At 37.1% G+C, this 15443-nt stretch overlaps 1 protein-coding gene across 2 annotated transcripts in view; it reads right to left on the minus strand.

Annotated features, from left to right (window-relative positions):
• The window catches only part of AP1S2 (adaptor-related protein complex 1, sigma 2 subunit), a 30999-nt gene extending 15953 nt beyond the window's left edge, over positions 1-15046 (minus strand). For both annotated transcript variants that reach the window (XM_009573859.1, XM_009573860.1), the window contains exons 1-3: positions 14369-15046; positions 6193-6301; positions 5124-5261 (exon numbers count right to left, since the gene is read on the minus strand). In XM_009573859.1, coding sequence (XP_009572154.1) covers positions 5124-5261; positions 6193-6301; positions 14369-14547 — 426 coding nt within the window. In that variant the 5' untranslated portion in view covers positions 14548-15046. The remainder of the gene's footprint in view (positions 1-5123; positions 5262-6192; positions 6302-14368) is intronic.
• Positions 15047-15443: the final 397 nt, after the last annotated feature.

A 15443-nucleotide genomic window follows, 5' to 3' on the forward strand; every position in this document is an offset into this window, starting at 1 on the left:
ACTTAGGTCCAGTATGCTTTATTTTGTTTTTGAGTAATATGTTTTGTGACAAACTATGCCAGTCTTTAAGATCAAGCAATTCAACTTTTTATTCCCAAGACTGGAGGGAAAAAAACTACATCTTACACTAGAAGTATCTTACAAAAAGCCATTTCCACACACATGCATTTCGTCACCTACTACTTGAAAAGCAGCTACATTTTGAACAACACAATTAAGAAAACATGCAATACCTGAAAAAGAAAGTAATTACATTGAATCCACATTCCCAAATTGGACTTATTTATTCTGCTTATGTATAGACTTTACCTATCACATAAAACCACAAACAGTTTCATTCCAGGTTCTTAAATAATGTCTAGAACCAATACCATAAACAAGCTCACTCTATTTTTGATCAATGTATCAGAGTCAATACCTTGCATAGAAATGGACAAGACATACACTTCATACTTAAACCAAAAGATCAAACAATCTTAACTGCATTATAACCTCTTTCCAGCTACATATCCAACAACCTTCAGGGACTGAAGTCTGAAACGCATTTTACAAAAGTGTCAGCTACCGAAACACTACCACAACTTACTGTATCTTCTATGAGTTGCGAGGGATTCCAAATCCACAAAGATCGTAGCTATTTCCTAATCCTTAAACAATGAACTAACAACATATCCCTTTCTCATTGATGTATGGGGAGCTATGAGAGTTACCGTATCTTCTAAAATGTAATTACAGATCATGATCTGTGCCTAAAATCAAGCACATACACGTCTTAAGAACTGCAGTCTTAAACTGACCAACCAAGCTGACTACCTGAAACTGAGCCAGAAGTTACACATAGAGAACAGACGGCAATCAAGGCAGTCTGTTACAGTAAAGATTGCATTATTCATTCTTCTTTCACATTGAGAGGAGTACAGGTATAGCAGAGGCAAATAATGTCACTGCCAACTTAGGAAGGCAGTCTATTTCAGTAGTCTGTATTTAAGAGCTAACATTAAGTGAAGACTGAATTAATTGCATTAATTATGGTAAGTTTCTCAAGAGACTAGTAAGAAACAGGTGCTTTCAGAGGCTGTTTCCTAAACCAGACAAAACCCCTTATGCTCCCACCCACTCTAGGCTTAAGTATCAGGGATTTTGTTTTGTCATTGCTAATGCTAACATTCCTTTATTTTGCCATATCTCAAGGACAACCTAATACCATCTCTCCACTATTATGCATAGCTTCAAACCTACAGTTTTCAATTAGCACATTTCATCTCCAAGAAGAAAATTTTCATATGCAGGAAATTCACCAAATTTTCATTTCCAAAGATGCTCATTCTAAAACTAAAAGCTTAAATCAACATAGCAACCTTAAGCATCTAGCGCAAGTCAGCTGACATTAACAATTTAGGTACCCTTCTGGATATAGGATGAGGTGAGGGCTTGAAATTGCAATGGAAATAAGATTAATTGGTAGTGTATCTATTATTCTTCATGTGGAAGGACTGGTAAACGCTACCTGAGGCCAAATGGCAAAAGCCTAAGAAAAAATATTCACATAGCTTTTAGATTTTTGATCACTGCTAAAATAGTGATGGAAACAAACAAGTGTGATTTGTCAATAGATCCACTGGCCTTTTTATTGAGATACCTCTTAAAAAAATATATATTTTTAAGTATTTTAGATGTTCTGCAATCAACTACTAAAAGAATACATACACACCCTACAAAAGAATGGTGGTGGACAAAATGGCAATTATTTCCAAAACACTTTTATAAAAATTACATAGGGTGAATAAAAAAAAATTTTCACTCGAAGTCAATGTTTAGGAACTTTCTTCTACTTCAAATGAAGATGAGCAAGTCTGTATAGATTTGCTTTTAAATATATACATAACTGCCTGGTTTAGTTATTAGAATTATTAACTCCTTTATTTTAGTGTTTTAGCGCAGTAAATGACCATGAACTTCCAAGCACCATACTGAATTACTTGGATCATCAAATAAAACCACAGCAACTAGACTTTTAAGTGAAAAAAATCAGATCATCTCTTTTGCATAGAACATATTTTGTTGCTAGTTTCATGCATTAAAAAATGTAAGTATCATGAAATTATGCACAGGATTATCTTTTAGCTGTTCCACACACCACATGTATATAACTCATGCAACGACATACTGCATCTGCCAATTTTCTTCTCTCAGTATAACCAAGTTGTTCACACAAGCGAAAAAACACCTTTTCAGAAACACATGCCTTTGTAATCACTAGTTAAGTATTTAAAATTTCTATAGCAAACAAGATATAAAATTATCAAACAAGACACGTGATGGCATTCTTTTGAACAGAAGTATTTCTAGCAATAGATTTACAAGGAAGCATGGAAGCACTGGAATAATTAGTTTTTACTACCATTCATATGGATAACACAGCCAGTATTGACAACTGGCTCAGGGGTTAGGGAATGAACGTTTGAACTGAGCACATTATTGAAGAGCTAACAGGAAAGTGGAGGTGAAAAAGCCTTTAAAAGTTAATATGTTTCAGTCATAGCACAGAACCAAGAACTTAATGACAAACTGAAGTAGGTGCTCAGAAATGCAAATACATTCTGAAAAACTGCCACAGAAAATAGAAGTAGGCAAGGCTATTAAAAACTAATTCACTATTCAGCAATTTATGCCTCTGCATATTTTCTTTTAACATCATGCAAATAGCCACTTAATGTATTTGTAATGATTTTCCTTTGTGTAGGTATTCTGTACAGCTTTTAATCTTCAAGGTTCTTCATACATTAATGTATGTAGTGTTACTAATTAATAATGTTGTGTATTCAACACTGATTAATAATTTTTAAATTAGGCAATGAGTATTCAGGGTCAAATAAAAGTCCTTTTGTTGCACATAATTAGAATCTGACGTGGTCAAAACCAAACACACGACAACCCTGCTAGAAATGGTTTGCATTTAGAATCAAACCACATTCCATTCCGATAGCTTTGAAGTATTCTGGAAAGCAGAAATTAACTGAGAGTATCAAAAAGTCTCCAGTTGTGACAAACTATTATTTTAATAATCCTCTTCATCAAATTCAGCATGCACAGTTGATACAAAAACAAAACTCTACAGAAAGAGTCCAACTTTACTGGAAGCTCAATTTAAACATGAACTCAGACTTTTACTGGTTTTATAACTAAAAATCAGATATATGGAGTAGTTTTATACTTGATCAACAGTCAATATAATATAACTAAGAACGAAAAACATAAAAATCAAACATAAAACTACAGTGGTGCTGCAATAAACTACTACATTCCAATTTAATCAGAAAAGATTTAATAAACCTTGACAGAACAGAAAATCTCATAGAGATGGGGAAAGGAAGGGTAATCAGATTAAAGCTATGAGGGGAAGGGAAAAGCCTCCCATTGAAAAAGTGATACTTCCTTTTGCGTAAAATTTTTAACTTTAAATTATATTAAGTGTAAAAAGAGAATGCTAATTGTTTGGACAGAAAATCAGTAATTCATTCTTAGAGGTAGAATGCATTTTTGCTTTGGAAGAGGCCTAAGAAAATAGTGAAAATAAAATTCAAAACCAGTGAGAATGGGAAAAAATACAGTAATTCTATTTTATATATAATCAACTGTCCATTTGCAGGAGACAGCCTGGAATAGATAATAACCTGTTATATCTGTTTTCACATAAAGAAGAGCAAAAGATTTTAAAAGAATAAACGGATTATTTTCCCCCCGCCTCTTTGTAAACTGCAACAGGACTTCTGGTTAAGATAATTCCTTCTAAGAGTAAAGAAGGGCTCAACAAAAACTGCATTAGCACACAAGCAGTAAGTGCATGTATTTCCTTCCTAGAAAAATAGGGTAGCAAATCTGTGTGTAATGGCTGACCTTGTTCATGACACTAACCAGCTGTTGACAGACAAGAACTTCAATGTGCTGTGGATTTCCCTGTGCTCTGAAAGGATTACAAACACAACTACAAGGGTAAAGAACATTATGTGCTTCCCCATCCTATTAATACCACATTTGACAAAAAAGTGTACCAAGTGGAACACAGAATGCTTATATGAGAATTAAGCAATTAACTCACAGGACGAAATAACAAATTGAAGGTTCACACGAGGGGAAAAAATAGAGGAGCTTACATTTATACAGAATCTTACCAGTGAACGTCAATACATTTAAAAAAATTAAGGTTCATCATCCCTGTTAAACTCTATGTTCCACTGACTTGCACAAAAGACTGATGATTCCCCCAGCACACCAGAATTTTGTGACTTCCATTTAGACATTTCAAGGACCTTAGCACTGAGCTCAAGACTACAGCAATTCAGTAAAAAACAAACAAAACAACAACAAAAACCAACCAAACAAAAAACCCCCAACAAACACCAAAAAAAGCAAAAAACCCAGCATAGGATGGAGAAGCATGGGGAAATGATACTAAGGTTTTCTATGCCATTGAACCCCTTCCCATCAAATGTTTTCCAAAGAAAAATGGTAGAGATTCAATCTGTCTGTCTTCAAAGTTAGTGATGAACAACAAAAGCATTTAAAATGAAAAAACAAATGTTCTTATACTTCATTCTGTATGTTTCTATGGCACTACTATTACTGCTTTGTCAACTTAAAAGACAGAAATGTTCCAGAATAAGCATCCTATAGCAGAAAGGCAGGTCTTTAGAATAAGAACGATACCTGAACGAGTCTCAAAGAAGAGAGTCTAGCTTCTGGATTTCAGCAATGAAACAGTAAAGAAGTGAACATGCATCAGGTATGCCAAAAAACTAATGGTTGATTAATAAAAAGAAGAAATCAAAGACACATGAACAAAACTAAGTTAAAGCAGCATGAACTATAATTATCTAGGTATACACACAAAACAGACATTTGCATTTCTAGCAAAACGCAAAATCACAGTAGGTTACAACATACACATGCCAAACAAAATGAAAAGAGAAGATCACATCATCATATTGCACAATTAGGACAACTAACTAGAAACTACATGCTAAGCATGCTAAAAAGCACCTTCCACAACTTAGAGGAACAAAAGCTTTTGAGTCACAGCCTACCATGCTGATACTTTGGCCAGAGAAGTTGAATCTACTTACCTCCTGTAAAAGATCTGCCTGTTCAATGGCTTTGAGAACATTTTTCTTGGAAGTCTCCTGAACTTCCCCTCCTAAAAGGAACTCATCCAGAATGAAGTAGGCTTTTTCAAAATTGAAGATGATATCAAGTTCACATACCTAAAAAGAACATCAAGCATTATTGCAAAGTGGGAGGATACTATCTATTGAGGTATATCCTCTCACAAAACTTAACTTGTTCACAGCTTCACCAAATCAAGATTTTAACCTCAGGCTATAACCTTTTAAGAAATGAGGCAACAAAAAAATTAGTCCTTTGAGAAAAAAAAAGAAAAAATCTTTTTTTGCTTGAGTTAAAAACAATTATAGCAACCTCTCTGGAAAACATTTTCATTGTTACAAAGGGTTCAATTCACAACCGTCAGCATGACATTGCTCTTCATGAGGCAAGAGAATATTCTGTTCTTGCCTGCAGTATCCAAAGGCAGATCATGCAATCTTACAGAAAAATGTGAAAACACAATCATCTCAAATTTCTTATTCATCCTGTGCATTTTTTAGTCAGAAGGACTAGGAAGGCAGAAGGATGAGCAGCAGTTTTTCTAAGAGTGCTAACGTACATTACTACAGTTGTTTGTGTTTGCTAGGGTAAGCAGATCTCTGCCTTGTCTTTCCTTACCACTTCTGCTAGTTTACAACCAACTGCCTCCTTTGGAAGCAGATTTAAGAAGTGCTTACACACTAGAGCACTGCCAGGGAAAAGGAAAGCTGGGCACCTAGACAGAAAGCTAAGGATAAGATTTTATCTGACCTCAAGTGAGACTACTACAAAATGAAATAAATACAGGCAATTAACACCAGATTAATAACAGTTCTTCTCCCAAATTAATAATTTAATTTTGTATTTTAACAGTTATATAGTTAAACCATCAGTTTAGTTTGGCCAAGCAAGCAACATAAAATGTGTTAGATGCACTTTTTCAACAGCTAGTTGATTATGTTTTTTAAAAGTGCTGTGGGCATAAAACAAAATGCCATAATATAAAGAGACTGTGAATCTATAAAAATTAAAAAGAAATTACTAACTCACACTGCCAAAATACTTGTCAAGAAGTTCTACATAGCGATGAATTATTTCCAGAGTTATCAGTTCATTGTCCTGATCTTCAATAGCACAGCAGAAATAGAGGCTTGCGTATCTGTAGTAACAAAATAATCCTCATGTTAGCATAAGAACATGAGCAAAATGAATGCACTGGAGATGTATTATGTTCTCAGTAGTCCTTCATACTCAAGCTTAGCATCCTGTTACTCTAAATCAACAGCCATGCATGTTGTACCAAAGAATGGCTGAAAGACCAGCAGACACACGCATGTACAAAAGGGATCTGCCTCCTTGAGTCAAGCAAGACTTCAGTCTTTACCATCCTTTAGCTAAGAGAATTAAATTAGCCTAAGAGGTGTCTGGAAAAGGAAATGTATTTGATTTTTTGGCCTCCTGGCAGAGTTCTGAGGCAAGATAATTTCTCTATTATCTGTAGCATCCAAACACTGGTATACTAATCAACAGATTCAATCTTAAATTTTTATCACACAAGCTACACGCTTGTGTGATAATTAAAAACCATAGAAAATGCCTTGGGAAAGATAAATTTAATTCACAATTAGGATTTGGTCTTTATAGAGAATTTAACAAATGCCCAAAAAACTCCAGAACTAACACTAATGTCATATACCCCAATTGCTATTAAGTCAACAACTCAATCACTACCAACTGACCTGGTATCAGACTAACGACAGGCCATTAGCTAGTTTCTAGCAATCCACTTCCACCTTGGAAGACAGGGAATTCTTTACTTCAGATATGATCTTGAGTTCCACTTTAACAAAAAGACCATCCAATTCTGTTCTTGTTCAAGTCATGTTTAAAAAAGCTGATGCAAAACCAAAACAGGAATGAAAGCTGAAAAACTCATTTAGTCTTTTCTCAAGTGCCAAAACCATATGCTGTACAGACATACATGGCACAAATGAGATTTCAAGTAACACCTTGTTGTAACTGATAATTTACATGAACCAGAAATAGCTTTTGTTTGCCTATTTTAAGAGAACAACTGGCCACATTAAGCACTTTCAGTAGCCAGCCCTATTGAAAAAGAAGTCATTAAGATGTGAATGCCAAGTTTAAAACATGTATTTTTTTCCCATACACAGAAACACATACACCTTTTAAACATTACACATATTTTATCAGCTAGGACTTTGTACGCCCCCAAAGAAACTGTCGGGGTTTTGGCTAAAAGTCCTGCAAAAAAATGTTATATTTTGTAGTATGTTCAAATTTGTCTCCCAGCCACTCACCTAGCATCATTTATGACCCAAAAGTCCCCCTACTCTGCTCTATCCGAGCCAAATTGCTATGGCTTCATCATGAACAACTAATCAGAATAACTTTTATTCAGAAGTTTTAAACTATTATAAAAAAATTACTGCCTACAACTTCTTTCCATCCTACCACAAAACCTGATGGGGGGGAACAGAGGAAGACACCTCCATTGAAGCACTTAACACTTTAATTCCCTTGCCCTTTCATTTCTTCAGCATGGTGACTTGTCAGCTCATCAGAAGTCCTATCTGAGCACAGTTCTTTTGATTTTACACTGTTGTGTTTGTGCCTCACCAATTTTTACAGGACATTTACAGCACTGTAGTAGCTTGCAAGATTCAATCTGTATAAGGCATCTTTTAGAAAAAGCTATTTAAAAAAGTATTGGAAAGCAATCCTATACATTAAAAACATGTTTTCAAACCTACTGAGGAATTTCTAAGTCAAACCCCACGTTACCGTATTTCATTGTAGAAAAAACCAGCGTTGGCACACTAGTTGACATTTACACTAATTACCAGCACTCAGGCCAAATCCATCTAGACAAAGCTTCTTCACATTCAGATGAGCAGCACTGATTATGATGAAGTGTAGTTAAACTGTTCCCTTACAGTCCTTAAACACAAGTTGAATCACATACCAGCAGACCTTATCAAATCAAATTTGACTCAAATATTTGAAATTCATCCACATGGGACAGTCCTTTTGTGCTTTCCTATTACTTAAGAGTCTCTTTTGATGCACAGAACTATTTTATGCAAATACTCGCAAAAGGGAGGGGGTGTGGGGGGGGGAGACTACCTAACATAAAATACTTTCCCAGGAAGTGGTCTGCTCTCAGTGTTCTCATTTCAAAGAAAACGTAACATACTTTTGAAAGACTTTATTTGGCAGCTAGTGAGTAGACTATACATTCACGCTCTGCCAACTGCAGTTTTGAAGAAAGAATACCAAGAAACAAAAACTACTCAGTGGACATCTTAACAAAAATTGGAGGTCTGGGTATCTATCATTATATGCAGAAAATATTTTTCAAAGTATTTTTTAAGTAGCAACCATGACTAATGGATCACTACTCAACAAAACAAAACAAATGCAGATTCAATAAGCCTACATGGCAAATAGTGGAAGAGTATAAACAAGTCAGCCATCATTGCAAAGGGCATGAGCGTACTACAAAGGTGTACCTTTCTTCAGACACAAATTCTCAAACGCAATAGTTTATTCTATTTTTTTTTTTTCTCTGCAGGCCAGGGCTTCAGAAAAAAGTGTCTACATATGGTCTACAGCAGATAAACTAGAGGTTTTGCCAAGTGTAGAAGCTTACATGGAGAGTGTTCATACAAAGATGAGTAGATTACTGTACTCGGGCTGAAAAAGATTTCTGCTCTGCAGAAGTGTTGTTTCTTCCTAATGAACCTGTCAGAAACCTGTCTTTCATACGCACCGAATGAAAAGCCAAATCCTGATAGTAAAGTACGCCACATCACACAAAAGCAAATGTAGTGCAGTCTGTAAGAAACATTCTGGCATTTTTATTCCTATTGCAGTTGTCGTTTGTTTTTGGTCTTTTTTTTTTTCTCAGTAGGTATTATTAGCAGAATCTTCAGACCCAACTCAGCTGCTTACACTCATTTAGGGAAATATTTTATGACAAACATCTTCCACTTGTCAGAAACGGGACCAAAAACAGACACACCAAAAACAATTTGGAAAAATCACCTAAAAATGCAATATGGAATAAAAGAACAAAAAGGAAACACAGGAGGTATAAATACTTACACAAATTCCTGCCTTCAGATAGATGACCTTTGGGGGTTTTCGTAATAGGAAACAAATTCATGAACCTCCGCTACAAATTCAGAGTTCTCCACTACTACTCTGCTCACAACCAGGTTCTGTTCTCTGCTGGGAGATCAGGTCACAGTGAGCAGCGCATAACTTGCAAATCCTACCAGTTCAGTCATGTTCTCCTACTAGATGAGAGAACACCTGCTGGAAGTCATCCCTGGAAGTTTGTCACCAGGTAAAGCTGCAAGCAAGCCGTAAGTCTGTCAGCATCTAAGTCACCTTGCATGTAGATCCTAACTGCAGAAATTTAAAGCTTACAGAGTTTGGCAGGAGCAGAGCTGAACTGCAAATGACAACCAAGCTTCCTTTAAGAGGCAGACAGGTACTTAGGGGAGCCCAAGAATCTGTGGTTTGGTGTCAGCTGACCCAGTGAAAACTGGGACCACTGAAGTTGTGCTTAGCAGAAGTTTTTTTTTCTCCTCAAAAAAACTTACACATTTCTTTAATAAAACAAGAAGTTCTGAGACTCCAGGACAGGCAGATCAGTCACTATTCAGTCAAGGGCACAGAAATCAACAACAACTCTACTGATATTAAGCATTTCTTTTGCAGTTTCTCATTTCAGCAAGGCTATACCCCCCAGTAGTTTAGAAATGAACAAAATCTTGGTACTGGTAATCCGCTAAGAAAAAGCTGCTACTTCTTGATGCTGAGGTCCTCCTAGTGCCGCATGAACTACAATCCTGTACAAAGAGGACCTGATCAAGTTAAAATAATCACACCCAAGTACCTAATTCATTATCATTGCATTCAGTTTTAAAAAGCCACCTAATCAACGCCATAGTAACATTTTTAACAGATACAACTGGCAGCTAAGACTTACATAAAGAAAGACAGGGATCATGTCAACTGCCGGGCACATACCGCTACATAAAGAAAGACAGGGATCATGTCAACTGCCGGGCACATACCGCTAGCTACATGACTGCACCTTAGGTTCACAACACTTTGAGCTAAGAGGCACACTACTTGCAGAATGGGCTCTTTTGTTGTTTCTTTCAGTAGGGGGAGGGTAAAAACAAAGTTTTAAAACTTGTTTTTTCATAAGTCTTTAATATAGCCTATGATTATGGTTATTTTATTTAAAGTAAAAGACGATTGCCACAACATTAAGAGCAGCACAAGCTATGACAGTTTTGTAACTTCATACTGCAAATACAGTTCCAAACTGACACATAAAAGCAATCCTTCATCAAATACCAATCAACAATAACCAAGTCCCATGACCTCAGTTAACCAAATGCTAATAAAGTAAAATTTACATAAAAATCAGTTATTCTGCAATTTCTGATTTTGACTGCAATATACCACACAATACCACCAGAAGCTAAAATAGTGAACAGCTGAGATCTTCAAAGAAAAAAAATAAAACACATCCTATCTTAAGTTCCATTTTTTAGTAAAACTAGAAATTTCAACATTTAACACATTTCTCTGCCACAAAGCTGCATGAACTTCTACCCTATATGCTCCAATACCACTACAGTTAGTTTTTAAATTGACAAAACATGAAGAACAATCATTAATTGTGTTTGCTAAGTTTCTAATCAGCTGTCTGCAGATGACTCCCTCTCTATTTTCATAAACTGCAATTGTTGTTGGCTTCCCATATTTGAATTTCTTTTTTTTTCTCCCCCCGCAATTCACTTCAAATCTCTATTTGTCTCTTGAAGTTAGAAGTTCACATCCTTTTTCAATCTTCTGGTGTCTACCAGCCTGAAAAACTCTCTTCCAAACCAGCTACAGAATACATACATCCCAATTCATGAACCATGTTAAAAGCAGGGCACCTTCATGTTTTGTAGCGCTAAAGAAAAAAATTAAGGCGGCAACCATTCCTACATGTATGAAACCAAGGAAAATAAAAGTTAGTCACACACATTCAGATGGATTTAAAACCATTTAGTTCCATTTTCTTGAAGTTACATTCAGAAAGCATCCTATAAGGATGAAATGCTACAGAGCTAAGGAGGCTAATCAAAATAGTCCAGCTTTCTTGATAAATGTTAAGTATCAGAAGGCAGCAAAAGCTACTGGCTTGCCAATTTTGCATTTGAGTTCATTCTGTTCTTCAAAAAAGGTACATCAATGAGACCCTTGAGTATACTTCTAATAATGCCCACCATTCTTTGAGTGAGTATCTTTGAGCAATATCTAGGTCAATTCTCTCTTACATGTTCACAGTAAATGCACTCTAAAAACAAAACTAGCACATCGATTTCAGCAATTTAAGACTCATAATAGCAATATGGACATGCAACATGCACAGTAGCACCATGCACATACTTTTATAGCTTATATTGAAAAACATTTTGCACCAGGAGGTTCAGATCCTTCCCAGTAATAGATCAGACAAGAACCGATCTTAGTAGAGATGCTCAAGAGCCTTTTGTCTGTGAGCAACTGGGAGGACCTTTAGCAATTTCACAAACACCACAAAGTTCCTGCAGATGTGTTTCTCTTTTAGCCACCCACCTTTCAGAAAGTATTAGACTTCGACTATTATGGTTGTCTTCTTGGGATTATCTACTTTTGAGCTTATCTCCCTTTTCAAAGAAATCATACCAGTTGGTACTCATCAACATTAATTACGGTGTGATGATTGAAAAAAGTCTGTCCCACAAACCTAAAAGCTTTTAACATGTGCTGGTTTTGCACTGGGATAGAGTTAATTTTCTTTATAGTAGCTAGTATGGGGCCGTGTTTTAGACTTGTGCTGGAAACAGTGTTGATTACACAGGGATGTTTTAGTTACTGCTGAGCAGTGCTTACACAGTGTCAAGGCCTTTGCTGCTCCTCACGCCACCCCACCAGCGAGTAGTAGGGGTGCACAAGAAGCTGGGAGGGGACACAGTCGGGACAGCTGACCCCAACTGACCAAAGGGATATTCCATACCGTATGACGTCATGCTCAGCATATAAAGCTGGGGGACAAAGAAGGAAGCTGGGAGACATTCAGGAGTGATGGCGTTTGTCTTCCCAAGTAACTATTACACACGATGGAGCCCTGCTTTCCTGGCGACGGCTGAACACCTGCCTGCCAATGGGAAGTAGGGAATGAACTCCTTGTTCTGTTTTGCTTGTATGCAGCTTTTGCTTTACCTATTAAACTGTCTTTATCTCATCCCACAAGTTTTCGCACTTTTACTCTTCTAATTCTCTCCCCCATCCCACCAGCGGGGAGTGAGCAAGTGACTGTATGGGGTTTAGTTGCCGGCTGGGGTTAAACCACCACATAATGTTATCAGATACAGGAATTTAAACTATCACCTCTTATACGCAGTCCTTCTGGTCATGTTTTAGCCTAATGAAACTTGCCAAAAAAGCAAAAGTAAAACAAGATTTGAGATGTTCATTAGCCTGATACAAGCTAATCTCAAGCAAGATTTCATAGGCCAACTGTGCCAGATTGGTTTGCAGGCAGTGAAATAAGCTACTGCAGTCAGCTATGCACACCAGCACTCAGGCAGATGGACTGCAGTCTACGTCCAGCCCAAAATGGTCTAGATACATCTCCTTGACCACTGGACCCACAGCACACTACTGAGAGGCATGAACACCACAACTTTCAGCAACTCAGTCATTCCCAAATTTCCACCAGTTTCCTAGACACAGAATAACATGACAAGTAGTTGCTACCAGCAATAAGCAGACAGGGAGGGAAAGCAGCTGTGTGGAATCAACTCACCACCAGAACAGCTACTGCTGTTCAAGACTGGGCAAGGAAGGGAACAGACTGGCCTACTCATGCCTAATTTTTCTGATAAAAGCCCAGCTGAAAGAGCACTTGCAGGCATTATCACTTATGGGAGCACACAAAGCATTTGAGCAAACTTGTCTAAAGGTATGTACAAGAAGTTTTGTGAGTAAATCAAGAGGCAGAGAAAGATAACTCTGTATGTTTTCTTTAAGCACAGTCTTATGTGTTGTTCCTCCTCTTTCCTCCTCCTTGTGTTAAAGAACTACATGTATTAGATAGACTGGTAACATTCATGTGCATGATGTTACATGCACCAATCTATATATCAAACCACGACTTAAAACATCTAAACATTTTTGATTCTACCCATTTGGTACACTGGAAAAGTGTACCAAACTCTTCATTTCAGCTCCAGTTTTCTCTGTCCTCCCTACAGAGAGAATACAACAATGTTTATCATAGGGCACAAATTATTTACCATGTCAAAGAGAAAATAAGAATGCATAAACCTTCTGAAATTCATAACCAACTAGGGTTTCGTGGCACCAGCCTTAGCTGGAAGAGATGCAGCCTACCAAATCAGGATGAGGATTACTGTTATTTGCGGAGAAAATTATTTTCATACCTCTATGTTGTAATACATTCTAGAGATCAGCACAAAGCTAAAAAATGCTTGCCAAATACTCCTAGAAAAGTTAGGGAACAACTGAGAAATGAAACTATTGCAAAGAAAATTATACAGTACTTCCACCAAAAGAAAGCTAGCAATGATTTCTTCAATTAGGAGAAATGCCTTTTTGTATTCATCGCAAAAAAAAAAGATAAAAGATAAAAAAACCCCAACAAAAAAAACAAACTAGGTACTCTAAAAGAATGACTTCCTTATTTCTATGAGCCTTTAAAAGCAAGTTACATTTTCACATGATTCTATGAAGTCACTGCCTGAGGTAAATGTTTGTAAAATTTAGTTTTTCTTTATCACCTATTAAATCTTACATGCTTCATATTTGTATGCATTTATGTACTCTGTGAATCTAAACAGAGAACTAAGAACCACCACTCCTTATGAAAGTAGAAGGAAATCTCATTTCTTTTCTTCAGCACATTTCTAAACGCATGAGTGATTTTCCACACATGAATGATTCCTACTTGGTTATCAAATTAGATTCAAGGGAGAAATCAGTCTTCTCCATAACCAGCAGACGGAAGGTGGGGGGAAAAAAAAAAAAGAAAAAAAAAAAGAAAAAAAATCAACCTTCATTATTTTTTTGCTACTTATTACACTGTTTGTGATGTATGGCAATTACGAGGTTAGTGAGACAGAACAACCTTTTGTAGACAATCTTCAGGTCTCTCCATTCCAGGAAGCTGCACATTTTCGGTTTGCGGGCTAATACTGTTTGAACAAGTTCCCTTGTGATTTTCTTCTTTTCTTTGTCAGATAATGGGACATACCACTTCTGGAGTCTCAGTTTCCCCTGGCGACTAAAAAGCAACATAAACTGCATCTGTTGAATTAGAAGGAGGAAAAAAAAGGATTAATCTCAGTCTCTTAGTTCTAAAAAGATTTTTGTGAGGAAAAACAAACAGGAGGCAAGACAGCCATCCAAAACTCTAACTACATTATGCATTTCTACAGCACTGGTAGATGTTACACAAGATTTGGAAGTACCAAAAATACAAAGGATTCCACTGAACAAGGTCAGTCAAAGCAAAGAGAGTAGAAAGGACACACAAGTTTCAGAAACGGGTGTCAGAACCACCAGGTAGCAAGTGAATACACCCAAATTTCAGACAAAACATGTCCAGCACCGGTATGGTTGTATTTGCGTTTACTACAGAAAACGACAAAAAACAAGCACAGCCGCCTCCTCGAATACCCAAACTCATTTCCAATTCACCGGATTAGAGCCTTACAGCAGAGCAATTTGCACTTAAGATCTTTCTCAGAATACTTTAAAAGGCATTAAATCTCCCAATGGAGATTTCTCCGGCATAGAAAAGCCTAGTCTTTTCTTACATTACACAAAAGGAGTAGAGATTAAGTGCTTTCCCTGCGGTCCTCTGTTCCACGTCTCGCTTCCTCTGAAGGAGTGATGCTGCAATTATATTTTAAGAGGAACTTGTCGGCTTGTGTTTTCCAGCAGCTGTAACATTAAAGGAAATGGCCTTTCTTTTTTTTTTTTTTTTTTCCCCTTTTTGCTCAAAGTTGTATTGGGCTGAGGAAGTTTCCCAGGCGCTACGGCAGACGTGAAATACGATGAGAAAGCCCAGCCTAGTCCCGGGTGACAAGTCCGACCAGCGGCAGCACAGACAAGAGGCGGCAGCAGCAGCGGCTCCGAAGCCCGGCGCTGCCGGGGCGCTCCCTCCGTGGGGGCTGCCCTCCGAGCCCGCAGCCGCCCTC

The sequence above is a fragment of the Fulmarus glacialis genome, unplaced genomic scaffold (assembly GCF_000690835.1).
Source record: "Fulmarus glacialis isolate BGI_N327 unplaced genomic scaffold, ASM69083v1 scaffold15383, whole genome shotgun sequence".
Taxonomy (NCBI): Eukaryota; Metazoa; Chordata; class Aves; order Procellariiformes; family Procellariidae; genus Fulmarus; species Fulmarus glacialis.